Source organism: Malaclemys terrapin, chromosome 14 (genome assembly GCF_027887155.1).
Source record: "Malaclemys terrapin pileata isolate rMalTer1 chromosome 14, rMalTer1.hap1, whole genome shotgun sequence".
NCBI classification, from domain to species: Eukaryota; Metazoa; Chordata; order Testudines; family Emydidae; genus Malaclemys; species Malaclemys terrapin.
In genome coordinates this window covers 32,413,553-32,441,388 of record NC_071518.1, presented here as the reverse complement: position 1 = coordinate 32,441,388, position 27,836 = coordinate 32,413,553, and the positions used below count along the sequence as shown (strand labels likewise).

Sequence of the window (27,836 nt, the reverse complement as noted above, 5' to 3'; positions counted from 1 at the left end):
TTTTCTACAACTCATTGCTCAGTGTCAAGGTACAGTTTGTGACTCCCAGTCTCTTTGAAGTTGTTTACAAAGGGAATCCTGCTTTAAATCTATGTTTAATTTGGAAGGAACAGATTTCCAAGACGGCTTAATATGTGAGATATTCTATGTAAATGGAGTATTGCCCTTACAGACAATTCAGAAACTCCATTCTTTGACTCCCACATCCCTCCACTGCATGCATTAGCCAAAGGGTCATCTGTCACTTTCTTCTCTGATGTGGCTCTGGTATGCAGCAGGATACATTCCTGATGCTAAGAGCTGCTTCCTAGGATTGAATGGAAGAGAAGACCTATCAGTGTGTGCTTCATTTTGTTTTTAAATTTTGTGGTTAAGAAATATGGATGGCAGAGAGAGGGATTTCCCAGTGCCTCTGAACTTGTGACCCTTTGAGGGAAAACTGGATCCTGCAACCAAGGGGACTGGAAAAAGTTTCATAGTGGGGGCTGAGAGCCATTGAACCAAACTGTAAACTCTGTATATGATGGAAACCACTTCAAGCCGGGGAGTGCGGCAACACCCCTAGTTCCAGCACCTTTGCCTGTAGTTGGGTTTCTGAGTATTCAGTCACTTCTTGCAATGCTCTGTCAGACAGACTTGCTGCATTGACATTAGCCAGGAGGAACAGACCTCTGCAAAACAAGTGGGATGCAGGATATTCTGTTTTTGCATTGCCACAAGAATAATTAGATGGCTGTTCTTGTTGGAATCATTGTCATTTTCACATATGCTGGCTGCTCCAATCCATATCCCCGGGGCTTCCCTTGTGTCCCTCCAGTTCCCTTAGGTCTCCACTGCACTGCTTGAGCTGTCCTCTCCCGGTTGTACTTTTGCTGTTGTTATTTTTTCCTTTGTAGTGCTCATAATGAGCTGGGTGCTGCACAAATATGAGGGAAGGCACAATCCCCGTTTACACTCCATTGTGATGCTCCAGCCTTTGTGCTTTCCTACCACAGTCTCTCCTGTGAGAAACCCCAGCCTACTAGAGACAGATCTGAACAGAGAGGGGATTTCAGAATTCTCCATAGAACAGAACAGGGAGTTGCATTAAGCAACATTTCAGATACCTGAGAGGCTTTGGTGTTCCTTGGGAAATGTCACAAGAAATGGGAAGCCATGTACAGTCCAAGGAACATATATCTAATCTCATGTGTATCTATTCTGTATGGGCATTTATATGGCCTCTATTATCATAGTGACTCAGCACCTATATAAACATTCCTCCGGACACCCCCAACACCTCTGTCCTTTCCTTCCCCACAGGGTGTTATTGGATTTATTTGCTGAGCCTGTCACTCTGTGTCTGGCTGCCATACACCAAAGGGGTGGTCATGGTAACAGGTCAAGTCATATTACTGAATCACCCCTTCATCTGTGGGAAGTGAGGAACAGCCCCACCCTGGATGCTCATTGGTTCCTTGATGCGAGTAAGATTTCCATTGGGCAGCAACAGCTGCCAATCACACCCAGGTGTGACTTAGAAGGGTATTAATAGCAACTGTGAAGGCCTAGGTGGTAGTCTTGTTGTGGTAGTGGTTATCCAGGTCTTGATTCCAGAGTTAGTTTACTGCTAAAGCTCACAAAGAGGGGAATGGAGTCTCAAGTGCGCCAGAACTTCCATGCTGAGTGTGAGGCTGCTGTGAACCTCATGGTGAACCTGGAGTTGTATGCTAGCTATGTCTATCTGTCTTTGGTGAGTGTTTCTCTCTTCTCTAGTATTTCTGTGTATCCAGGACTGGGTATGATTTTTTTTTTTTTGCATTAGGGGGATTCATGTTCTTATACTAAAATAAGTTTGAGGTTTCTCTTATTATCTGGGTTGAATCCCTTGAGTACCTTTTCCAAGTAGCTGTTCCTGAAGAAACTTTAGGCCAAGATAAAATTTTCCCTTTGTAGAGGTCTATAGATGAGCTATTAAACTAGTAATGTTGGAGACTGATTCTTCATTTTCTTCAAGATCTAGAAGGGTCATTATGTTCATCTTTGTTTTGTGAACCACTAATCCTTTTTCTTTATTAATTCAGTGGCTAGTGAAATATCTTCATGCTGGACAACTGCTTGCTCCTAAGCCATAGTTAAGTAATGGTTCTCCTCTTGTTTGTAACTTGCAAAGTTGGTCAGAAAATGATTCCATGTGAGGGGGTGGGGGGGGGGAAGAGATCCCTCTATATAACAGCACAAACAACTCCCAGCCCTGTTAAGTATATGGGAGAAAACTAGCAACTAGAGTCTTTTGTCTAATGGCATTGTTTTAATTTACAGCTTGCTGTGGGAAGCAAAGAGTCTGTGAGTAGTTACAACCTAGCACTAGTTGGCTGGCAAACTTTATATAGCTGGGATCTGGTAGAAAAAGGGATATGCTCTTCCAGGCTTCTTTTTCTAAGTAGCTTTCTTACTTGTAAACCCAGTAATCTATTCTGCATCTGTATAGCCCTGAAACACTACTTGTGTTTTGCCTTGAAAATGTCCTACAGGAATGTGAGGCAGTGGGCTATGTGGATGAAGTAAAAGGATTTAGGTTCTCTGTAAGTTCTGGAGTATGGGAAGAACTTTCAGAAGCCCTTCTCTCTGTGTCTGGCTTCATCTGAAGGTGTATAGCTTGCTTCTTCCTGTAGTAGGTAAGCCCAGTGAAGGTATGGGGAAGGCTCTATCCCTACAGCTGAAGAGCTGCTGCCTAGAACAATGAAAGCCACATGAATAGTCTGTTCACAGTGAGAAACTTTCTGTGATACGATGCTTTATTACTGTCAAATGTCATTCATTTCCTGTCTTCCTCCCCAGTCTTACTACTTTGACCGTGATGATGTGGCCCTGAAGCACATGGCCCAGTTCCTGAAGGAGCAGTCCCATGAGGAGCAGGAGCATGCAGAGAAGTTCCTGAAATACCAGAACAAACGAGGGGGACGCATTGTCCTGCAGGACATCAAGGTGAGAGACAGTCAGTAATCACCCAAACAGGAGAGTAGCATGAAGATTCTACGACAGTAGCTCAGCATTTCTTGCTGTGTGAACCTGCATAGGCTGGTAGTGGCATCAATTTCTCCTTTGTAAAAGAGCCATAATCTACTACCTGATCAGCCCATTGTCCTGATGCTCATTTGAAGAATAAGAAACATTTACTTCCTGCTTCTTACCTAGCATGTATTGGACTCTGTTTTCAAATCGACACTATTGTGGTTGGTTTTTCTTTCTTCCGAATGGTTGAAATGTCCTTTGTGTGAGAAGGCTGCACAGCTAGTGGCCCTTTGTTAATTCTAAAGTGTTTGTGGGTCAGAAAAAAATACTGCTTTTCTAAGCAAAAGCATGAGACTAAAATTGCTGAACCACAAGAGGCAGTATAGCAAGGAGCTAAGCAAATAAGGTAATTCTCCTAGATGAAGGAAGCTGGGATCCATTTCTAATAGTGCAAGTGTTTCCATTCTATTACTGGTCTCCTCCTACAGAGGCCAGAGCGGGATGAGTGGGGGAACAGCCTGGAGGCCCTGCAGTGCGCCCTGCAGCTGGAGAAGAGGGTGAACCAGGCCCTGCTGGACCTGCACAAGCTGGCGACTGAGAAGAATGACCCCCATGTGAGTGACTCCCTAGAGAAGGGGAAAATGGCAATCGCCATTTCCTTTGGAACAGATGAGTAGGAGAGGTTCAGAATTTGAACATTGTGATTCATTTGAGGAGAAACTACAGGGTGTGGGAGTGAAGAGGAAACATGCTATAAACTAAGAACTGGAGAGAAACCTTCCTGGACCCTCTTTCTCACAGTTCTTTGCCCTTCACCTCTGCTTATGTTTTGCCTCATATGCATCCGAAGAAGTGGGCTGCAATCCACGAAAGCTTATGCTCTAATAAATTTGTTAGTCTCTAAGGTGCCACAAGGACTCCTGTTCTTCCTACAATTAGGGTTTGGATTAAAGTGACTGTATATGGCCTGCTCTTCCTTGAGCTCTAATCTTAGATGGGATTGGGATTGTGTCTTGCCTTGCATGAGGTTAATACAATGACTCTCCGCCTGTTCCTGGCTATCACCTCCTACGATTCCTTATTGGACACCTCCTCCAGGCTTAAGGTCAGTGGTGCTATTGCTCTGGACAAACACTGTACAAGAAGCAGTATCATCATTGCTGAAAATGGAGGTCCCACCTTGGGAGTATGCCATGAGACACCTGCAGGTGTGATGTGTGACAAACTACTGAGCTACAAAAATCTGTAACCAGCATAGTCCTCCTAACCCTCTGCTTTTCTTTTGCAGCTGTGTGACTTCCTGGAGTCTGACTACCTGGAGGAGCAGGTGAAGGCCATTAAGCAGCTGGGAGACCACCTCACTAACCTGAAGCGCCTGGGAGTGCCCCAGAACGGCATGGGAGAGTACCTGTTTGACAAGCTCACCCTGGAGGGGAGCAGTTGAACTGGACTTGAGGGATATTGCTTATTTGGTGGCTCATCTGTATGTAGAGGAAACAAGAATTGAGCTAAATGTGAATAAAACATGGCTTTCAGTTGTAACCTGACTTTGCCCTTTCTTAGTGTTGTTAAATTTGGCTTTAATGAGTATGTGTCACTAATTACACTACACACAAACAGGGGCTGCACATCCAGTGAGTGCCCTAGCAATTACTGTAGATAAAATAACATGCTGCTTGGTTGTGCCCACTATAGTATACATCTGGAAGGGAACACACTCTATCACAGCTGGATGGTCATTCCCATCCTTTGCTGTCTTAACCTGTGAGTGGTAGGCTAAACAGATGCCGCTTATTTGCAGGTGTAGTAGTTTCTGCATCTTCTTAAAGTCATTTAAGCTAAGCTGGATCTATGCCTACAACCCAAGACTGTTATACTGTTTCTCCAGGTAGTATCCCTTCATCAGTGAGGTACACTCACAAGCATTGCTGCAGGTACTGAGTGGGGAAAAGAATTGTTCTAGGATTCTGATTAGGCAGAATGTCATGTAACAACCTGCCCCTGCAAGCAGCTAGAAAGTGTTCAGCTAGTGATGTCCATGTACTGTCTCATAAGAGGTCTTCTCACATGGCTCTAGGCAACTTTTTTTATAAAAAACAACCCTTCCTTAGTCTAAAGCATAGATGGATTCTGTACATGTGCAGGGCTCTGGTGCTAGCTTTATGAAAACTGCAGTTGGAGAGCTTCCTGCCAGAGGAGCTCAAGTATACTGCAAGGATCAATATTTTCAGATGTTCCCTCTTCCCCCACAACATAGAACCAGGCACCATATTGCTGGGCAAAGGAGAGTGTGTGTGAGGGGACAGCCCACTGGCTGCTTAGCTTTCATTGCTATTTGTAGGTCTGAGAGGTGTGAACTTTGCTTGTAGTTAGCTCATGCTGGCCACTGTAGCTGTAAACCAAATGCCATGGGCCCCCCTCCTCTTCAGTATGGAACAGAATTCAACACTTTTCTCCACTTCCTAATACGAAACCATTCTTTTTTCCCCTCTTAGGCCAGCTCACAAGAGTTTAGTGCCACCTTGGCTACTTAGGGAGGCTTAATACTTAGGTGCTGAAGGTTGGGCTTTAATCAGATGTTGGCTTGAGATAGGTGATAAACAGAAGACTGGCAGGGAGGAGCGGTTGCCAGTTTTGTTCTGTTCCTATTATTGCCCTTAACAGGAGAGACCAGTTGAGATGACTTAGGCTGCCTGGAAATCTTTGTTCCAGCACCTGAACTACAGCTGACAGGGAGCAGCCTGGAGTTCTGCATCTGCATTGTATTAGGCTGTCTGTGGGCAACACTGACTGCGAGCCTGCTCAAGTTAGCTCTGCAAATAGACATTGTCCGTAATAAGCAGCTTTTTTCAAGCTGGTTGAATGTCAACAGAGACTATTTGATATTACAAGTTACTCAGAAAATTCATGGTTTGATTTTTTTTCCCACTTCTACTGGGCATAAGAATGCAAAGGGGTCTCCTCTCATTCTACCCTCTGATGTGGGGTTGAGAGGAACCAGGATCAGATTCTTCCCCTGCTTATGAAAATCCATTTATTAGAAGTGAAAGGCAGAGAATCAAAATCAGTGAGACAACTGAGAGAGACAGTAGCTCCTGCCACTGGCTCTCTTTAAATTTAGTTATTTGCAGACAGGCCTGATATATTGCCAGCAGACAGATGCTGGCATAAGGGGTGTGTGTTGCAGAGGGGGAAGGGGCTGTATTATGTAGTGAATATGCAGCCAGAAACCATTTGGAATAAAAGGCAGCAAAAGAAAGCTGGAAATACTGTAATCTTTTATTGAAGAAAAATGTTGGATATCAAATCATTGCAGGTGGGTCACAGGAGTCCTACAGCCCAGGTTTGCCTGTTTCTTCAAAACACTTGCTTACATATTTATGCTGCTCTACCCAGGGGTGGGCAAACTTTTTGGCCTGAGGGCCACATCTGGGGTGGGGAAGTTGCATACAGGGCTATGAATGTAGGGTGGGGGCAAGGGGTTGGGGCGCAGGAGGGGTGTGGAGTGTATGAGGGGACTCAGGGCAGGGGGAGGGGGTGCAGAGTGTGGGAGGGGACTCAGGGCAGGGGGAGGGGGTGCAGAGTGCAGGAGGGGGTTCAGGTGCAGGAGGGGTGCAGAAGGGGTGTGGGGTGCAGGAGGGGCTTGGGTTGCGGGCTCTGGCCTGGCACCGCTTACCTTGAGTGGCTCTGCGGTGGCATCAGGGCTAAGGCAGTCTCTCTGCCTGCCCTGGCCCTGTGCCACTCCTGGAAGTGGCTGGCACCACGTCCCTGGGGGAAGAAGGGGGGTAGAGGGCTCTGTGCACTGCCCTTGCTGCAGGTACCTCCCCCAAAGCTCCCATTGGCCGTGGTTCCCCGTTCCCGGCCAATGGGAGCTGCGGAGGGCAGTGCCTGCAGGCAAGGTCAATGCGTGGAGCCCTCTGCCCCACCCCCCAGGGACATGGTGGCACAGGGCCAGGGCAGGCAGGGAGCCTGCCTTAGCCCTGCAGTGCCACGGGGGTGGCAATCCTGTGCGCCAGACCAAAGCCCTGATGGGCCAGATCTGGCCCGCAGGCCATAGTTTGCCCACCCCTGTGCTAGCCCCATCAACTGGAAATGTAATAATGGAACAACATGCTGCAGTTGGCCACTAAAAACCCTTTATTGTCACTGATGCCTTTAAGTGCAATTTTATGAATTGTGTTCAGCTTTACCTTTGGCTTTCTGTTTCTGTGATCATCGCTGCCAACTTTCATATGCCCCTGCTGCTACGTGCCACATGGCTGTTGCTCCCACCCGGCCCCTCACTCTCTCCTTGGGTCTCTGGGGCTCCATGTTTTCACCCTTGTCCATGTTATAGTTTTTGTTGTTGTTTATTCATTTCTGGTAATACCCTCAATGTGCTAGGTTCTGTACAAACATAAAGAAAAGCACAGTCCCTGCTGCTGTGATGTTCCTGATCTTGACTTTTCCTCCTATGCCCTATCTTATGATAAACCTCAAGGTCCTTTCCATGTTCTCCATATAACACCAGCTGTGTTAGGTAACATTTCAGATAGCAGAAGGGCTCGTGCCTCCCTTTGGAAATGTCATAGGAAAGATGTTCACTCCATTGAGCATTTTGTCTAATCTATGGTATATCCCTAAGTTAAGTATCTAGGTACTTATCTGGCCGCCATCATCATAGTGTCTGTCCTCCAAACACCCCACTACTCCTCCTTCCCTTCCTTACAGAGCTATTGGGAAACTGGATTTGTCTGTTGAACTTTCCTCATATGTCTCCCCTGTCTACAGGGCCTAGGCTGCAGGGTCATTCTGCTAATTGGCCAGGTCATGTTACCTGTGGAAAGTGAGAAACAGCCTCACCCACAGCCCCCACCTGGTTCCTTGGTAAGGAAGGGTGTTTCCATTGGGCAGCCACAGCTGTCAGTCACACCCACACCTGGCTTTGAACACTATTAATAGCAGCTGGAGGGGACCAGGTTTTGTGTGGGTGAGGAGTTGTGAGTTTTGTGCAGCAGTGCTTGAAGAGAAGTTGTTTTAAGTGTTAGCTTATTGATCATACTTTACTGCAAAAACCTTGCAAGCAGAGGAATGGAGTCCCAGGTGTGCCAAAACTTCCATGCTGAGTGTGAGGCTGCTGTGAATCGCCTTGTGAACCTGGAGCTGTATGCCAGCTATGTCTATCTGTCCCTGGTGAGTGTTGCCTCTCTTTTCAGAGGCTAGAGCTGTTAGAAAGTAGACAGAAATGTCCTTTATAGACCTATTAAGGTAATTGTTTGTAAGTGAACCATATTTAATAAAAAATTTTCTCATTGAAATAGAAGAGCAAAACTATGTTAAAAAATAGTCACTTGTACTCTTTCCCTATGACCACTTCTGAGACCTGTTAGGTTCCTGTTAGCATTAACTGTTGTGGGTATAAGGCTGCCAGGACTGACCATTGCCCATGCAGTACATCTATTAAAGACCAAGGAGGAGCTACAAACTCAACCTGAGGTCCCTATGGCAGCAGTATCAGAAGTATAATAGTAATGCTTCTTGGTAGGGTAAGTGGGGAGGCCTTTATGTATGTACTCCACCTTCAATTGGTGAGAGATGCTTGAGTTTCTGTGTATAACCTTCTTCACAGAGGAAGAGTGAGATAAGATAACTTTCCTTACACTGAGGTTCTCTATTGCACATTGGAAGGAACTGTTTTTCTGTAAAGTGTTTTATCCTTGTCCCATGATTGATGTCTGTTAATACTTTATACTCTTTCTTAGTCCTATTACTTTGACCGTGATGATGTGGCCCTGAAGCACATGGCTCAGTTCCTGAAGGAGCAGTCCCATGAGGAGCGGGAGCATGCAGAGAAGTTTCTGATCTACCAGAACAAGCGAGGAGGGCGTGTTGTCCTGCAGGACATCAAGGTGAGATACAAATCTAAGAGGAGATTCTGAGGGATCCCACTACTGCCCTAAATTCTCTAGGAGTTAAGTAACTTTTCCATGTCATAAGCATGACTCACTGGCCTGCAAGAATAAAATGTAGGGGTTATGAATGGAGCACTGGAATGGGACTCAGGCGACCTGGATTCTATTCCTGGTTTTGTCACTCCCAGGGTGGGTGGCCTTGAGCAAGTTGCCTAATCTCTTTGTGCCTCAATTTCCCCATCTGTGAAATGGGGATAATGATATTGACTTCCTTGTATGTGCTTTAAGATCTGCTAAGTACTGCATAAAAGTTAGGTATTATCATATCCATTGAGGGTGTCCTCTCTGAGGCCTATGGATCAGGAGCAGAAGATCTGTATCTCTTGTTCACATCTGTCAAACTCTTTGAAGGCTAGGGCTAGAATTCTACTCTGTGGTCTACACCAACCCTGGTAATAGAGATTTCGGTGAACACTCTAGCAGGCATTATTATAATTCACAAACTTTGTCCATCCTCTTCCCTATCCTGCTCCCCCACACTCTCTCTTCCCCCTTCCCCAGTGTTTAGCTACACTTTATAGATAAAACAATTGAGGGTGGGGAGGGGAAACCTCTTTTTAATACAACATGTGTGCCAGTGAATGGGGACTTTGGCTAGATGCTGATTATCCAATAGCATGGAGGACTATTTGGATAAATGGGAGCTCAGATAGTGGAGGGGGTAGGAGCCATTCAGCAGCAGGGTGGCCTTGCATGCAGCTGGGGACTAGTCTGCCTCCTCACAGTCCTGGGTAGGGGTCTCTGGATAATGCACAGGTTCAGGTAAAAGAGCAAATTCCTTTCTATCCCCCAGCACAAGACAGAGAAATTCATTTTGGATAAATGAGACTGGAATTGTTGAGAGGCAGGACCAGACTAACTGTTACTTTCTTGCGCAGAAACCAGAACGGGATGAGTGGGGGAACAGCCTGGAGGCCCTGCAATGTGCCCTGCAGCTGGAGAAGACTCTGAACCAGGCCCTGCTGGACCTGCACAAGCTGGCTACAGAGAAGAATGACCCCCATGTGAGTGGAGGAGGAGACCTGAATACTGTTCATGAGTGGCTGTGGCTTGAATACTATATTGAACATGGTCCAGAAGCCTTATTAGCTGGCTTCTGCAGACCCCAGAACTCTCTAAAACTAGGGAGTGTCTGACTTCTGTGGTCAGGGCATCAAAAGTGAATTGGTCTGACATACCCATAGATAGAAAGTCTCCCTCTGGTTCTTATGGATGCAAATAGAAAGCAACTGCCCCAACCTACTGTAAAAGAATGAACCAGACAATGTTTTGGGATGGCAGGGTCACAAGATCGATTAAGTTGTGAAATTACTGGTCCCTATAGCTACACATGAAGGGAAGGGTGACAAAGCTGTCTTGTATGGCAAATAGCTATACAAGAGACCTAGGATGTGGTGGGGGAAGTCATAGACCCATAGAAGAGGAGAAACATTGTATGATCAAGCTACTATAATCTATCCAGGTATTTGAATGAGCCATCACTGTAGCATGAATGCCTACTAGTTTCTTGTCTCAGTAAGTGGGAGCTAAATGGCTGCAGAATGCCCTCTTGACCCTCCCTCCCAGACTTTCAGGGACTTGCATGAGAAGAGCATCTGGGGACTGAGAGAGTTTGACTGTAATTAGCTGTCACTACCTGGCTGGCATTGCAGCTTGGTGCCTAGCTGGCAACTCCATAAAACAACGCAGTACTGTATGTCTGAGCAGGCATAAGTCCATCCTAACCCTCCCTGTTTCCCACAGCTCTGTGACTTCCTGGAGTCTGACTACCTGGAGGAGCAGGTGAAGGCCATCAAGCAGCTGGGAGACCATGTCACCAACCTGAAGCGCCTGGGAGTGCCCCAGAATGGCATGGGAGAGTACCTGTTTGACAAGCTCACCCTGGGGGAGAGCAGCTGAGCTCCAAACTCTGAAGCTGTCTAGAGTGCAGTCCTGATCTGTTGTCTTACAGCTGCTTGTGAGTTGCAATATCTGCATATCCTCAAAATAAAATTTGCTATTTGTCCAGCAACTTAGTTTCTACTTTTATTTGTTGCTCTAGTCTACTTCTATTAGTAAGATGCTTCTCATGAACGGGGAACATCTAGGAAGAGTCATGGAGTATCACTTTGAAACCCAACAAGTTTTTGTCACGTGTGTGTTTTGCTTTTTTATTTTTTTTTAAAGTCTATCCAGCTTGGACAAGAGGGAAACATGGTCTCATCCTTGCCACACAACAGCCAAGTATCAAAACATACTGAGATGATGCATCATTAAGGCTTCAGGTACAGTTTCTTATGGAAATAGCCGTAAGACAGGCTTGTGTTTTCCTGTCTATAAGCACATAAGTGTTATACACTAAATCAATTGCAGAACTAAATCATTAAACTGTATTGGGCTAGCCTCCTATTTGTCTTGTTTTGCCCCCAACACAAGGTGCTTTCGGTAGCCTCTTCAGTGAGGGGCTTCACCCTACACAAATATGGTACCACCGTAGTTACAACAAACTCTAGATTGGAGTTGCTATTTGACTCTTCTGCCTACATTGGGTTAGTTGGCTTCTGCAGCACTGAAGATGACCACAGCTATGTAACAAGGAGCTGGAATTGAACCTAGTTCATTCAGCAACCAAAATGGCAAGTGTCCTTCATTCTTTAGTGTGGACGTGGGCAAATAAAACCCCCTTCCTGTGGAAGGCTGTAGGCTCAGATGGGGGTAGTCTGGCTTCCAGAGAAAGCTTATTCTCTTCTAATTACTCACTGCCTTCCCCCCCCCCCCCCCTTCTGGAAGGGGGAATAAACACTGCAATCCTATGGTAAGATTGCTAGAACAAGGCATAACATAGCCAGAGTCTGGGGAACAGGTAACACCTTCCTCTTTTTCTCCTCTCCCCGTGCCCACCCTGGGCCTAGTGTATGTGTCATAGTGCCAATACAGGGGTGGCTGGGAGATCCTACTCTGTGATAAGAGCTAGGCTTATGTCATACATCTGAAACTCAACCTGTTCTCTGTAGGTCTCCCAAATACTTCCAGCCATCTGCTGTGGGCAGCTTAACAGACTAACCATCAAGGAGGTGGCTGATTTGGTTTCTAACAGAAGCCTGTGCTCAGATTGAGAGGGGATTATCATTGACATAGCTCATCAGGCATTGGTGAGCATCTCTGGTAGAAGGGCTCTCTAGTTGAGAAGACACAGGACTGGGGCTTGGGGAAAGATTTGTTCAGGTCCTGGTTCAGCTGTAGAATTCCCTTGTGGTCTTGGTTAAGTTAACCTGCCATATGCCTTAGCTTCCCCTTTGGCAAAATGGGTATAGTAATTCCTTATCTTAGAGGGGTACTCTTCATCTCCTCAGAGGCCTCCCTTAGGAGGTGTTCAACAGGATTATGTTGTCTCAGCTCGTGTTCAGGTGGGTCTGTTAGACAGTAGAGACATGAGTGGCTAATAGTCAATTAACCTAGGTGACATTAAGCTTTTCTGCCTCCAAAACAGCAATGGAGATGCTATGACAGGGTGTGAATGAGTGGGGCCTGGAGGACTAAACCTACCTGACTGAGAATCAACATAAGCATGTCTCTAAGAATGCCTCTAGGAAGCATAGTACATCTAGGGCTGGCGCTTCCATTTAGGTGACCTAGGCGGTTGCCTAGGGGGCAGCAATTCAGCAGCAGGGGGTCCTTCCGGGTCTTCAGCAGCAATTCTGCAGTGGGCCCTTCGCTCGCTCTGGGACCCGCCGCCGAAGACCAGAAGCGCGGAAGGACCTCCCACCGCAGAATTGCCGACGACAACAACTGGGAGCGTGGAAGGACCCCCCGCCTAGGGCGCCTAAAAACCCTGGCGCTGCTCCTGGGTAGAAATTTTCACCATATTGATCTTCCTTTTTCTTCTCCCTGTCATCTTGTTGGATCTGCAGCTGTAGTTTTAGGTGGGAAGACAGCATAGGAGGTGAGCTTCTTATGACATATTGCTACACTAGTAGGGTGAGGGAGATTCAGTTTTAATATGCACTCTAGATAATAAATGAATGATAGTACAGGGGCTTCCTTTTAGCTTTTTGTATTATATTAAATATGGTGCTAGTTAAATAAGGTTGAAAATTACATGCAATTATAAACAAACAACTCCTTGGGAACAAGCAGCAGAGACAAGCCAGTTAATGCCTTTGCTATAATGCATAACATTCCCCCCTGAGCAATTTCATATACTTCCCCTTTTCTGTACAGGCTCAAGTTGTACTGGTACCTAAACATTCTTCAATGAGCTTCTCTCTAGGAGTGCTGTGGACTGTGCAGAAGGCCAGTTTCCTATATGCCAGAGCTTGTCTCCTAGAATTGGAGGGGTTTGATAAGGTAACAGAATGACTTGGCTTACTCTTGTGGTATATGTGCATGTGCACTCTGGACAAGGTGCCTGTGTGGATTACAGTGATAATACAGCTCCGTTGCAGGAACAAGCCACATCCTGCAAAACTGAGAAAGGTTTGAGGGAAAGTGGACACCTTGGATTTCTGACCAGTCAATGTTTTCAGCTGCTCTGCTAACAAGAGACACATACCTGAGGGGAGAGTGTGGCTTTATATGAGCTGTGTACATCAATTACTGATTATTGAAGGAGCTGGGTCCTTTTCCCCAAAGTAATAAATACATTTAATAAGGGTTGTATAGGTGTGAGCATAACAAGAGCAGCTGAAGGGAGGGAGTCATAGACTCTAACATTTCTTCCTATTTGGAACAGAGTACATTTTGCCCCACTGGTGACTAAAGAAGAGAGCTGGGTGTGTGGGCATCTGCCAGGTCAGTGGGGGGGAAAACCCCACTAGCTGAAATGGACATGTACCTATTTGCCCTGTTTCTATTTTCACTCTCTGTGAGAGCAATGGAGCAGCTGTCTGGTTTCATGTCTTTGTCTTTCACTGTTAATCTGATATATCCATGCTCCAGCCTCTGTTATGGCAGATGGTGGGATTCAATAGAGAGAGATGAATGCTGTGGGAGAGAACTCCTATAGTAGGCCAAGCTTCTTATATGTAAAGAGCTCTGAACTGCCTCAGTAGGGATTAGAGTAAGTGACATTTGTACATGATACATTTGATATCACCTCCTCTTCCCCCCCCACCCCCATTTTCTGTCTTCTAATCTCTACAGGCCAGTGTGAGGAAACCACAGTTGTTTGTACACAGTGGGACACAAAATAATTTGTACCAGGAAACAAAACAAACCCAACCAACACCCCCTACCCCACCCCCAAATGGACTGAATGTCCAGTTGCAGGAGCATTCTGTATCACTAACCCTCTCCCCTGCTCTTGTCAGAGGTGTGGTTTTAACTGTAGATGTCATACGTCTGAATCATCCATTCACTAGTGAAATTCATTAACACACCCATCTGCAATGGCTTGGTGAGGAAGGGACTTTCTAATGGGCAGCAGCTGCTAGTCACAGCCACACCCTATTTTGAACAGTATTAATGCCAGCTGTGCCTAGGAAAGGTTTATACCTGGGCTCTGGGTTGTGCTTCTGCTTGGGTTGTGTTTGTTATTGTTACAAATTTTTGCTACATCCCCTTCCCTGTTCAACCCCACAGGTATAGTGATGGAGTCTCAGGTGCGTCAGAGCTGAATATGAGGCTGCAATTAATCAAAGTGAGTTCAGTTTCTGGTTCTCCAACACAGGAAGTTGGTGATACTTAAGAGGGACATTTTAAGGCAAATCTTCTGAAACATGCAAATCCTACTGCTAACCATTTCTGGGACTCAAGTGCCAGAGACACATACATACTTCAGAAAACTTTGTCCTTAAGCTCATTGTGCCTCAGTTCCTTACTTCCAACATAGGAGTAACATTTTACATGTAAGGTCTTGGGCAGCTGCCTATCAAACTCTCTGAGGCAGGAAGGTGTTTTTATATACCATAATGAAGCCCATAATCTCAGCTGGAGCCTCCTGGTGCTACCACAATCCAAATATCCTAAATTGTCACCACTGCTTTCCCTGTCTCCCCAGTCCTACTACTTTGACTGTGATGATGTGGCCCTGTGGCATGTGGTCCAGTCCATAAAGGAGCAGCCCTATGAGGAGAGGGAGCATGTAGAGAAAGTTCTGACCTACCAAAACAAGCAAGGGGGGCATGTTGTCCTACAGGACATCAAGGTGAGCAACTAAGTCCCTAACCACGTGTGGTGGGAGGTCAGTGCAATGGAGTCTCTAATAGGGTTTCTCTTCTCTAGCTATGTGAAGAGAAAATATGAGAGGGCTGTAGAGATGGGAATCTTAAGAGGAATTTCCCATAGAGCTTTGCTACATAAGCAAGTCAAACTGGAAGTCTAAGTCTAACATGACCTTATTATTTAGTGCCATAGGAGTAAAACTGTTTCTGGAGCACAGGATTTAAATTCCTAACTGCTCTACTTAAATGTCTGAGCTGTGAATGGTAGGCTTGGGGTTAGCGGTGAAGTAATATAGCAGTGCTATTGATCACTATTAGTGGATGATGCATGTTCACTAGAAAACACTTAAGCCTTGAGAGATTATTATTGGCAGGTATGACCAAAGAAAATGTGTGATTTTTACTTTGCTACATTACATTGTGTTTGTTCAAAATAGGCTTTCATTGAAAAGTGATTAAGCGTTTCTGTTTCAAAGTATGGGTTTTGACAAAACACTTGTTAGAATGGTCTTTCTAGTAAAAGACCAAGCACAACTTCGAATAGCTATTATCTTGGTGTCTATTGCCCTAGAAATTGGGCAGAGTCGAGTCCTCCCCATCCCAGATAAGTGCCCTAACCACCAGGCTACAGGCTATTCTGGGTTGGGTCTCTCCCTTTGGTTTTATGAAATTTCAGATGGTCACCTTTCATCCCAGTGCAGAACTGGAAAGTTTAGAGAGATGGGAAAAGTGTTTCTTGCCCAGTTCTCATTCTCACCTTTTCCCACTTGTATGTAAGTTTTTCTTCTAAGAATGTTGGGGATCTATTATGCTATTCTGGCTGGTATTACAGAACCCAGAGTAGAATCATAGAATTTCAGGGCTGGAAGGGACCTCAGGAGGTCATCTAGTCCATCCCCTTGCTCAAAGCAGGACCTATCCCCAGACAGATTTTTACCCCAGTTCCCTAAATGGCCCCCTCACAACCCTGGGTTTAGCAGGCCAATGCTCAAACCACTAAGCTATCCCCCCCGATGAGTGGGGGAACCGTCTTGAGGCCCTGCAGCTGGAGAAGACTGTGTACCAGGCCCTACTGGACCTGCACAAGCTGGCTATGGAGAAGAACGACCCCCCCCACCCCGTGTGAGTATGGCCAGGACTAGAATATGCACTATCCCCTGTTTTGGATGTGCTGCCCAGTGGGGGAGAGCGAGTCCTTGGCTTTCAATCCAGGTAGCAATACTCTAGTGAAGCATGTCTGGAAACAGCATACATATCTGCTCTTCATGTTGGTTTATTGATGTTATAAATAGAATGTGCTACTGAATCTCTGTCTAATGTCCTGTCTCTTAATCTGTGCACAAATGACGGAGTAGTCTCTTTTACGAGAGATATTATCATGCTGGTAACTGTAGCTCTGTTCAATCACTTTAGCTTCCATTCTATGCACCTGATGAGTAATCACGTCTGTTCAAATGAAGTGCATAAAGGTAAGGTTCATGCCCCCTGAAACCTGTGAAGCAAATCCATACTCCCAGAATCTAAACAGTCTTCAGGGAGGTCTGTTCAAAACTGCCTAGCACTGGAGGCTTCATGCTAACCAGCAGTGAAAGCTGCTCTTTGTGTAACTATGTATGTGCACCACTGGCTCACTAAATCTACAGTATTGAATATTGGAGAGCAGAAGTAAGTCTAATACCCTAAACCTCCTATCTGCTTCTGCAGCTATGTGACTTCCTGGAGTCTAACTACCTGGAGGAGCAGGTGAAGGCCATCAAGCAGCTGGGAGACCACCTCACCAACCTGAAGCACCTAGGAGTGCCCCAGAATGGCATGGGAGAGTACCTGTTTGACAAGCTCACCCTGGGGAAGAGCAGCTGACCTACCCATTTAACACTTCTGGCTCTTTTCCAGAGGAGAGAAGCTGTATCAATGACCATCTAAGTGCTGAGAATAAAATTGACTAACCTATTAAAGTCTGTATTGTGCTGTTGAACTGGGATGGGGATGAAGGAGGCCACAGGCATCTTGCTGACAAATCATTGGCTAGTATGGAACGAACATAGTAAACTGAGAGCAGACGGTCAGGTGAGGAGGGGATGGTACAGGAGTACATTGCCTATGGATATTCCTCAGACATCCTATGCTCGTGGGTGAAGTATCCCCTCAGGAATTGCATAAAAATGCTGACCTCTCTCATGACAAACTGTGCCATCCTTTAGCCCAAGTTTATGCCTGAAGGCTCTAACTTTCCCTTTGCTCTCATAGCAGAAAGCCCTGTCCAACTACTACAAGGCTCAGATGGTAGGTCAGCTTATGGCGAGGCTGGATGGGAGTGAGTGGCTGTTAGTGTGCATCAGACAGAAATGGGTATTACATGAAGCACAAAAAACTAACTAGGACTATGCAGTAGCTGGTGTGACTAAGTAACTGGAGAGACTGTGAAATCTCTAAGGGGAGGTGGGGTGGGAGCTGACTTAGTCTCGGTCAGAGTTTGAATCCTGTCATGATGTAACTCAACTAGTCAATGAAGTGCCATTGACCTAGCCATTTTGAAAACAGTAGAAGATTGCTAAGCTGTTCCTGTAGGCACCTACAAGTGACTCCAGGGGGATAGTGGAAGCCTAATCAAGAGCAGCACTTAACTTAAACGTAAACCCAGATTGAAAAAGGGGTAACAAATCAAAGCGCTGCTCTACGTGGGGGTGGAGGGAAGCTTGAACTAGTTCATGTACATGAGATACTTTGCACTTGCTCTCTGTGTGGACACTATTTTAGTACAAAGTATATTAAGCAAACACTGCTTGTCTAAATAAGCACTTAGTTTGGGGGAAGGTCTATTTAATGTGGGTGTAGATTTAAAGTGCAGTAGGGAATGTCTAGTTTCTAGCAGCAATGACTGCCCACACATGAGATGGGCCATATTAGTGTGGGGTAGACTTACACCCCAGCTTGCTACAAACTATGGGCCTATCTGCATGAGCACTTAAATAAACGTCATGTGAAGTGAGTCTGTCCAGGCAGGGAGTCAGTGCAGAGCAGCTATTGTGCTTTAAACTCCTGCGTCTGTATCCTTCATGCTAACTTTGTCTCTGAGTAAACAAGGTCCCAGTCTACTTGTCTACCGCTCTTACTAAATAGTGCCTAATACAAAGGGCTATTAATTTAGGAGAGGGCCTATGTAAATAACATGCAGAAGCTTTCTCTCTACAACCCAAGATTGTAAACGTTGTTTACACTGTTTTCCCCCAGTCCTGCTATGTTGACTGTGATGATGTTTTCCTGAGGCACATGGCCAAGTTCCTTAAGGAGCAGTCACATGAGCAGAAGGAGCATGCAGAGATGCTTCTGACATACCGGCACAAGAGAGATGGATGCATTGTCCTGCAGGATATCAGGGTGAGAAACAAAAAGTCAATGAACAACTGCAACTTTTAGGGAAGGTTTGTCTTTGTGTACTGGGAAAAGACAATGCATGGAGGGAATGGGTAGAATAGATATCTCAGAATTTTCCTTCTCTTATGATTGGTCTAATTGCTCATATATAATTGTTTTGGCACCTAACTTGCTTACCTCCGTAGAGTAATAGGTGTTTGTGGAGAAGAGAACTTAAAATATAAATAGCCCCACTTAAATGTGTCCAGAGGTGCTGAATGGTTGGCTTTGGGTTGGTGGTCAAGTATTAATACTGCTATCTGTCAGTCCTGACCAGCATTAACTGAATCCTAGGAAACTCCTAGACATTGGGAGGCTAGTACTGGCAGAAATGAGTCTCAACCCTAACCCTTCCTCCCCTCCATGCAAGTATATGCAATATCTAAGATAACCGAGGGCCTTATTCACTTTCCTGGATGGTATTACAGAAGCCTGAGAGGGGGAACAGCCTGGAGGCTCTGCAATGCGCCCTGCAGCTGGAGAAGACTCTGAACCAGGCCTTAGTGGACCTCCACAAGCTGGCTACTGAGAAGAATGACCCTTGTGAGTATGTCCAGGACTAATGTGAGCAATTCCTTCATTGACTGCCTTGTCCTGTATGGGAGGGGTGAGTCCTTGTCTTCTCCAGAATTCTGCTTCTTGGGTTGAAAGCCATGTTATTTTCTGACATGATCTGCTGTCTTCATAGAATCATAGAATATCAGGGCTGGAAGGGACCTCAGGAGGTCATCTAGTCCAACCCCCTGCTAAAAGCAGGACCATTCCCCAACTAAATCATCCCAGCCAGGGCTTTGTCAAGCCTGACCTTAAAAACCTCCAAGGAAGGAGACTCCACCACCTCCCTAGGTAACCCATTCCAGTGCATCACCACCCTCCTAGTGAAATAGTGTTTCCTAATATCCAACCTAAAGCTCCCCCACTGCAACTTGAGACCATTACTCCTTGTTCTGTCATCTGCTACCGCAGAACAGTCTAGATCCATCCTCTTTGGAACCCCCCTTCAGGGAATTGAAAGCAGCTATCAAATCCCCCCTCATTCTTCTCTTCTGCAGACTAAACAATCCCAGTTCCCTCAGCCTCTCCTCATAAGTCATGTGCTCCAGACCCCTAATCATTTTTGTTGCCCTCCGCTGGACTCTTCCCAATTTTTCCACATCCTTCTTGTAGTGTGGGGCGCAAAACTGGACACAGTACTCCAGATGAGGCCTCACCAATGTCGAATAGAGGGGAATGATCACGTCCCTTGATCTGCTGGCAATGCCCCTACTTATACAGCCCAAAATGCCATTAGCTTTGGCATGAAGGGCACACTGTTGACTCATATCCAGCCTCTCATCCATTGTAACCCCTAGGTCCTTTTCTGCAGAACTGCTGCCTAGCCATTCAATCCTAGTCTGTAGCAGTGCATGGGATTCTTCCGTCCTAAGTGCAGGACTCTGCACGTGTCCTTGTTGAACCTCATCAGATTTATTTTGGCCCAATCCTCTAATTTGTCTAGGTCCCTCTGTGTCCTATCCCCACCCTCCAGCGTATCTACCACTCCTCCCAGTTTAGTGTCATCTGCAAACTTGCTGAGGGTGCAGTCCACGCCATCCTCCAAATCATTAATGAAGATATTGAACAAAACCGGCCCCAGAACCGACCCTTGGGGCACTCTGCTTGATACCGGCTGCCAACTAGACAAGGAGCCATTGATCACTACCCGTTGAGACCTGACAATCTAGCCAGCTTTCTATCCACCTTGTAGTCCATTCATCCAGCCCATACTTCTTTAACTTGCTGGCAAGAATACTTTGGGAGACCGTATCAAAAGCTTTGCTAAAGTCAAGGAATAACACGTCCACTGCTTTCCCCTCATCCATAGCCAGTTATCTCAATAATTAGGTTAGTCAAGCATGACTTGCCCTTGGTGAATCCATGCTGACGGTTCCTGATCACTTTCCTCTCCTCTAAGTGTTTCAGAATTGATTCCTTGAGGACCTGCTCCATGATTTTTCTAGGGACTGAGGTGAGGCTGACTGGCCTGTAGTGCCCATCTTTTAAAAAAGGGAAGAAGGAAGATCTGGGGAACTATATTAGCCTTTTTCTAGTCATCCGGGACCTCCCCCGATCGCCATGAGTTTTCAAAGATAATGGCCAATGGCTCTGCAATCACATCTGCCAACTCCTTTAGCACCCTTGGATGCAGTGCATCCGGCCCCATGGACTTGTGCTCGTTCAGCTTTTCTAAATAGTCCTGAACTACTTCTTTCTCCACTGAGGGCTGGTCACCTCCTCCCATGCTGTGCTGCCCAGTGCAGCAGTCTGGGAGCTGACCTTGTTCATGAAGACCGGGGCAAAAAAAATCATTGAATACATTAGCTTTTTCCACATCCTCTGTCACTAGGTTGCCTCCCTCATTCAGTAAGGGACACACATTTTCCTCAACCACCTTCTTTTTGCTAACATACCTGAAGAAACTCTTCTTGTTACTCTTAACATCTCTTGCTAGCTGCAACTCCAAGTGTGATTTGGCTTTCCTGATTTCACTCCTGCATGCCTGAGCAATATTTTTATACTCCTCCCTGGTCATTTGTCCAATCTTCCACTTCTTGTAAGCTTCTTTTTTGCGTTTAAGATCAGCAAGGATTTCATTGTTAAGCTAAGCTGGTCACCTGCCATATTTACTATTCTTCCTACACATTGGGATGGTTTTTTCCTGCAACCTCAATAAGGATTCTTTAAAATACAGCCAGGTCTCCTGGACTCCTTTCCCCCCCATGTTATTCTCCCAGGGGATCCTGCCCATCAGTTCCCTGAAGGAGCCAAAGTCTGCTTTTCTGAAGTCCAGGGTCCATATTCTGCTGCTCTCCTTTCTTCCTTGTGTCAGGATCCTGAACTTGACTATCTCATGGTCACTGCCTCCCAGGTTCCCATCTACTTTTGTTTACCCACTCTCTGGATGATTATCTCTTCATTCTTTCTGCAAAGCTTCACACTGGATTCTGTAGAGCAGTGTTTCCCAAATTTGGGCCACTGCTTGTGTAGGGAAAGCCCCTGGTGGGCCAGACTGGTTTGTTTACCTGCCGCGTCCACAGGTTTGGCTGATCGCGGCTCCCACTGGCTGCGGTTCGCTGCTCCAGGCCAATGGGAGCTGCTGGAAGCGGCACGGGCTGAGGGACGTACTGGCCACCGCTTCCAGCAGCTGCCATTGGCCTGGAGCAGCAAACCACGGCCAGTGGGAACCGCGATCGGCCAAACCTGCGGATGCGGCAGATAAACCGTCTCGGCCCGCCAGGGGCTTTCCCTATGCAAGCAGCGGCCCAAGTTTGGGAAACGCTGCTCTAGAGCCCAACAGACCAAGAAAAGACAGTGAGATAAATAACCTGCATTTAAACTGCTACATTGCTTTTGTATATCACATCTATGTTTCTGCCATGATAGGTTTACATCATGTATAAATAAAGTGGATGGGAGCTCCAGGGAGGTTTTCCATCATCCTGTGCTTGGACATTTGCTCCCACTGCCCACCCAGCCTCTGTTGTGGCAGATATCGCCCCAAGGAGCAAGTCCAGCAGGAAGTGAGAAGCTGTTCCCTTTCAGAGGGGAATAAAGAATATGAACCCCATATTCTCCAGCACTAGACAGGATAGTTACACAATCACAGAAGTCTGGAAAGCTGGTCAAAAAGGCTGGAATGAGATGAAGATTTCTGCCAGCTTAAAACAACACTACCTAACTCACTTCTTGGAACGCAATAGGACAACACTGCCTAAATTACTTACTCATGCCTGAGACTAGATAGGCATAGCTTGTCTGAAGAAAAGTAAACATTGGTCCTTTACTGAAGAGAGTCTGAATAAAAGCATTACCCTCATACCAGCTATTAAATATGCAGCCGCATACACAAGGTTAGAAAATTCCATGGAATTCCCTGAACCACCTTACAGTAATGGGGCTGCTTGTATATGGAGGTGACTGTTTTTAGTGTTTTCTCTTTCTGTGCTTCTGCCTGTGCTTGCTATGGATTTTGGATCAAATCTGTTTTCTTATACACATTTGTTTCAAGGGGTAGAAGAATGGAAAGTAGAAGAAGTCATTGACTGACTGGCATGAATCACATGGGTTTGGGGTATGTGAGATTGGCTATGGAACCTGAAAGACAGACAGAGGTGGGAACCACATCTGTGCTGATTCCTCCCATTGTTTCTATGTCACAGTCCCCATTTATCATGAAATGTCCATGCTACACTTTCTGTCCTAACAGATCCTGGGATTCTTGAATGCATCAAGAAGTAACTCCAGCTACAGATATGGCAGGCCATGCTTCTAGTGATTAAACACCTCTGACATCTCTCACAAGGTCAATGTGGGAAACAGTGGAGCTTGAACTCACTGGGTATCATGGCATCACCTCCTCTTTCTGCACCTTTTTTCCACTGGAGGGGATTGATCAAGAACCAGCAAATGGGCTGAATGTGCTGTTCTGGGAGTCTCTATATTCCCTCCTTTTTTTTTTTTTTTTTTTCAAGGGGGTATAATGGCAACAGGAGCGTTCATGCTGGTAAGTCAGCTACTCACCAGTGCAAATTCTGTAAACCCACAATGCGGATTGGTGTCTTGGGGAGGAAGGGAACTTTCATTGGGCAGTAGTATCTGTAAATCACAGTAAAGTCTCCTCTGAGCAGTATTTATATCAGCTTGTGCTGAGAGAAGAATTCTGTTTCTAGGCTGTGTGCTTATGCCAGCAACGTTTGAACACAGTGGGGTCTATTGATATTTGTTATTGTTAATTAAGGCTAGATCTGATAGATTTAGAAATGGAGTCCCAGGAGCGTCAGAACTTCCATGCTGAGTGTGAGGCTGCTATTAATTACCTGACGAACCTGGAGCTGTATGCTAGCTATGTCTACCTGTCCATGGTAAATGTTTCTTCTTCTTCTCTTTTTTTTTTAAACACAAATTCTTGTCTCTTTATGTTCTAAGAGAGATGGGCTTCATTTTCTAAAAGGGTTGTGTGGTTTTTTTTTTTTAAGCTTACTTTCTAAGTCCCTAATTTCTAATTAATTCCAGTTGAGGATAGCATGTAGTTTGTGGGGCTACAGAAATCCATTTGTATAAATCTGAGTTGACTATGGAAAGACTAATGTGTTGTCTGCAGAATGATGTCATTTAGAGAGTTTATTCTTACAGGATTGAATGCTGGGAACTTAATACAGCTATCTGAGGGAGACTTGGGAAGTCTGGCTTTGATTCCTAGCTCTAGCCCAAGCTCCCCTGTCATCTCTGGCCACCTCGTTTCACTCTGTTTCCATTCCCTGTTCATCAAAAGGGATGAATGCTCCTTGGCTGTACAGCCTGAAGCACAGGGAGTGTTTCTTGCCAAGTACAGAGTCTACTAACACAATAGGCTGAAAACCTAGGTTAAGGTCTCTAGGTTGCTATTCTAGTCCAGATAAAATGCCAGAATTTTCTCTCTCTCTAGCCCAGATCAGTAAACATTCATTTGCTATTCTTCAGTCCTACTACTTTGACTGCGATGATGAAGCGCTGAGGCATATGGCTGAGTTCTTGAAAGAGCAGTCCCGTGAGAAGAGGGAGCATGCTGAGAAACTCCTGAAATATCAGAACAAGGGGGGGGGGGCTCATTGTCCTGCAGGACATCAAGGTAAGTAACAAAGGAACACTGTCCTGGCTCTCACAAACTGGACTTCAGAGAATGGGGTTCGTAGCTGTGCTTGCGGTGTAGTTCTAATTCTCTTCTCTAGGAGTAAGTGATGGGCCTTGTTCAGGCATAGCACTTCTAAGAGTGATCTCTGTAGCAAATTAGGGAGAGCTGCATGGTTCAGGAGCATCTGACTTTGGCCATCTTATGGTAAAGGGTGAGTATGGACATGTGATGATACATGAGCCAGTGTTGGCTAAAAGCACAGAACAGGCTTGCTTACCTGTGACCTGACCATCTACTCCCTCACTTCACAAGCAACTACTTTGCTTTGTATTTATAGAATATGAAAATATAGGGATGCTCAGTGCTGTTAGTGGTGGGGTGGAAAGCTGCCTTGGTTGTGAAATTACACTCTACAGTGAGCACCCTGAGGTGTTTTATTCTCCAACAGAAGCCAGAGTGGGATGAGTGGGGGAACAGCCTGGAGTCCTGCAGTGTATCCTGCAGCTGGAGAAGACTATAAACCAGGTCCTCCTGGACCCGCACAAGCTGGCTATAGAGAAGAATGACCCTCATGTGAGTATGGTAGTGGAGAGAGTGAAGGCAGTAACTACATGCATTGCTGCTTTGACAGTCTGGGGGGATTTACTTCTCCATCTGAAGCAGCCCTGAAATGGGGGATGTTTGTGGGCGGTAACAATGCATAGATCCAATATCATACAGTCACAGTATGTTTAATTTCCTACCCTGGGCACAAGGTAGCCAGGCTTTGAACCTATACAAGCTGCCCAGTGGAGAAATGACCCTCACCTGAGTATGGTCAAGAAAACCATGCACACATACCCTCTCCCCCCTCCATGTTTAAGAAGTCTTCCCTTTATACACAGGACTAACAAGAACAAATCCCTTTTATGCTGCAATATTCAACATGCCGCTCACTGTCTTTTACACATTGAGTGGTAAGGGCAGGAGCATATGTTGTATTCCAAGCCAGAGGGTAAGGTGCCTACCTGCCCTTTGTGTGTCTTGAAAACCACTCCTCAAAGGGCCTCTCTCTAGAGCTTCCAAAGCTCAGGGAAAAATGCCAGGTTGATGAGAAGCTGCGCTAGCTTCTGAATTTCTGCCACTACAGGGTTTTCATACCCTGGTCACTAGTGAATGCCCCCACTCTCAAGTGACATGAGCCATTTACTGCACATGAAATTTGAGATAATCTTAATCTCATTGCCAACAACCCTGTTTCCTAGCTACTTCTACCTGTACAGTGGATTCCACACCATTTACAGTACTAGAGACTCTGAACTGTCCTGTAGTTCATTGTTTCAACACCATTTCTTGGCACAATGCCCAAAATGGGGGTTACTAAATGCCATACAACATACTAGAGAGCAAGAGTGAGTCCATAGACCTAACCATCCTCTGTCTCCTCTTACAGCTGTGTGACTTCCTGGAGTCTGACTATCTGGAGAAGCAGGCGAAAGCCATCAAGCAGCTGGGAGACCATGTCACCAACCTGAAGTACCTGGGAGTGCCCCAGAATGGCATGGGAGAGTACCTGTTTGACAAGCTCACCCTGGGAGAGAGCAGCTGAATGGCACAGCAGAGACTCAGAATGCCTTATGCTTCCCTGGAACCTTGTATCCAGGGCAAAGAATAGTTTGACAAATCCTTAAATGCTGAGAATAAAGTTCTCTAATCCCCAAGCCTGACTTGTCTTTGAATAACATAAACCACTTTGTTTCTTATGGGGGAAAAGCTCCCACTATATATGGTGGAGGATCTATTTAATGACTTGCGAAGTGTGATTATACCAAGGGAGTAATTAGGGCTTGATTACATCACCTACTGGCAATCCTGAAACTCTCTGCAATAGAGAAATGGACCAACACACAATCTGGCTGTACTTCAGTGGTTTTAAAGAGGTGATAGACTTGGTAATGTTGCCATGTGGTGAGAACTGAGCTGCCAATACCTCCAGGTTGGTGCCAATAACCCAGCAGACCAATTCCATGTGTAGTGTAGGGATTTTTTCCCCCCCTTTGGAATTACTACCATTCCCCCTTACTCTGAATGTTTCACTTAAAACCAGCCTGAAGTCTTAAATTCTCTAAGTGGCTTGATTTACCCCATAACAGTGCACTTAACTCTTAGTCTGAATGCTCCTGCATGTGATTACAGAATCAGAAAAGGAAGATAGGGCTTAAAGGCAACAGAACCTTGACCTTGCACCTGTCTGCTTCCCTCGCTTGTCCTGATATCTCAGGAACCTCGCTGCTGGCTCCCTGTCCTTATGAAGGAAACTGCTCCTTCAAGAACTGGGCCCTGTGCCATGTCATCACGATCAAAGTACTAGGACTCTGGGAAAGGACAGGAGATCTGTGAAAATAATGTTCGTTAGCTTGGGCTGCAGAGACAGATTCTTATGTATTAGTTAATTAAAAGAACAAGAGAGGCCTGAACTTAGGTTAGGAGCCCATTATCTTTGACCGTATTTAGCTGTTGCTAGATGATCTCATAATAAGATAAATGTAAGGGAGATGTATCTCTCTACCATCCAAAAATAAATCTTGCTTCTCAGATATGAAGTAGCTTCCATTGTTAACATAATGCGTCAGTCTAGCTTCAGCATGAGAAGGATGCAAGGGGGACTTGATGGGAATATATCGGAGTAATGCTGAGCACTGGAGACTAATAATGGTAGGGCCTGGCCTGGGGCAAGGCTCAAGTAAACATTCAGTGGCTGTAAGTACCCTGAACTTTCCAAACAGAGGCTGGGGTAGACATGACTACAGCTGAGACAATGGAATGACTGTTTAAACAATAGAGGCTTACCTAATGATGCTTCAACCTCTTGGCTCATAATGAGCTACCAGCATTAGGTTGTGCCCCAGGCTAATACAATGGGATATGACCCACTACACCCTCTGTAACAGGAGAAGATTATTGGCTTGAACAGAATGTGTGACCTCAGAGTCGAATGACCAGTACTGCTTCTGGCTAGGCCCTTTGGCCTTTTTAACAGATAATCAATATAAGCAGTTTCTCCCCATACTGTAATCAGTGACTCTACTTAGCTCTTCAGGAATGAAACCAGAATGACTCAACTAATCTGCTCCTGTTCCACATCAAAAATTGGGCAGATGTGTGCTCTTTAAGCAGTTATGTCTGGAGTCTCAAAGCTGCAATATGGCAGAGGGACTAACGCTGAAGGAAACATCCACAGGTATCTCCTACTTTTGATTTGCATAAAGTGACACATCAGACAACCTGATCTAATACTTTCTGGTCCCTATCTTGACAACAAGGTTTACTTAACTGTATAAAGCTGAGATAAGGGTTAACCTTGGAAATGTTTCATGGCATAATGAGTTTCAGAAGTAAGCCTGCTACCCAAACATCCTCTGGGCAGAGTGATAGACAGGGAGCTAAAAAAAAGCTGCAAGAACAACTTTGGCTATCTGGTTCTGCCTGCTCAGGAGTGGGGTAATAAGGAAAATGTGTCCCAGCTCTGGCTGTTGTGGTTCTACTTAAATGAGCATGAGAACTTGTGTAAAGTGCACAGCAGTGTGCTGGATGTGGTGTGTGAATTTCAGAACACTCCAACGTGTTGTGCGCTAACTACCCTGTTTGGATGCTGCCAGTGTGACCTAAAAGGTACCTACCTGATGTGAATATAGTCCTGTTTGAAAG

At 45.6% G+C, this 27,836-nt stretch overlaps 2 protein-coding genes and 1 pseudogene across 2 annotated transcripts; all 3 read left to right on the top strand.

Moving 5' to 3' along the window:
- The first annotated feature begins 1,583 nt into the window (after positions 1-1,583).
- On the top strand, positions 1,584-4,496 carry LOC128849055 (ferritin heavy chain A-like). Its single transcript, XM_054049424.1, has 4 exons — positions 1,584-1,732; positions 2,821-2,967; positions 3,483-3,608; positions 4,283-4,496. Exons 1-4 carry the CDS (start codon positions 1,631-1,633, stop codon positions 4,436-4,438), a joined length of 531 nt encoding a protein of 176 aa, XP_053905399.1. The 5' UTR covers positions 1,584-1,630; the 3' UTR covers positions 4,439-4,496.
- Positions 4,497-7,983: 3,487 nt separating this feature from the next.
- LOC128849054 (ferritin heavy chain A-like) lies at positions 7,984-10,956 on the top strand. The gene is made up of 4 exons (XM_054049423.1): positions 7,984-8,166; positions 8,736-8,882; positions 9,824-9,949; positions 10,689-10,956. The coding sequence occupies exons 1-4, from the start codon at positions 8,065-8,067 to the stop codon at positions 10,842-10,844; spliced, it is 531 nt and encodes a 176-aa protein (XP_053905398.1). The 5' UTR covers positions 7,984-8,064; the 3' UTR covers positions 10,845-10,956.
- Positions 10,957-23,298: 12,342 nt separating this feature from the next.
- Positions 23,299-25,737, top strand: LOC128848818 (ferritin heavy chain A-like; annotated as a pseudogene).
- The last annotated feature ends 2,099 nt before the right edge of the window (positions 25,738-27,836 follow it).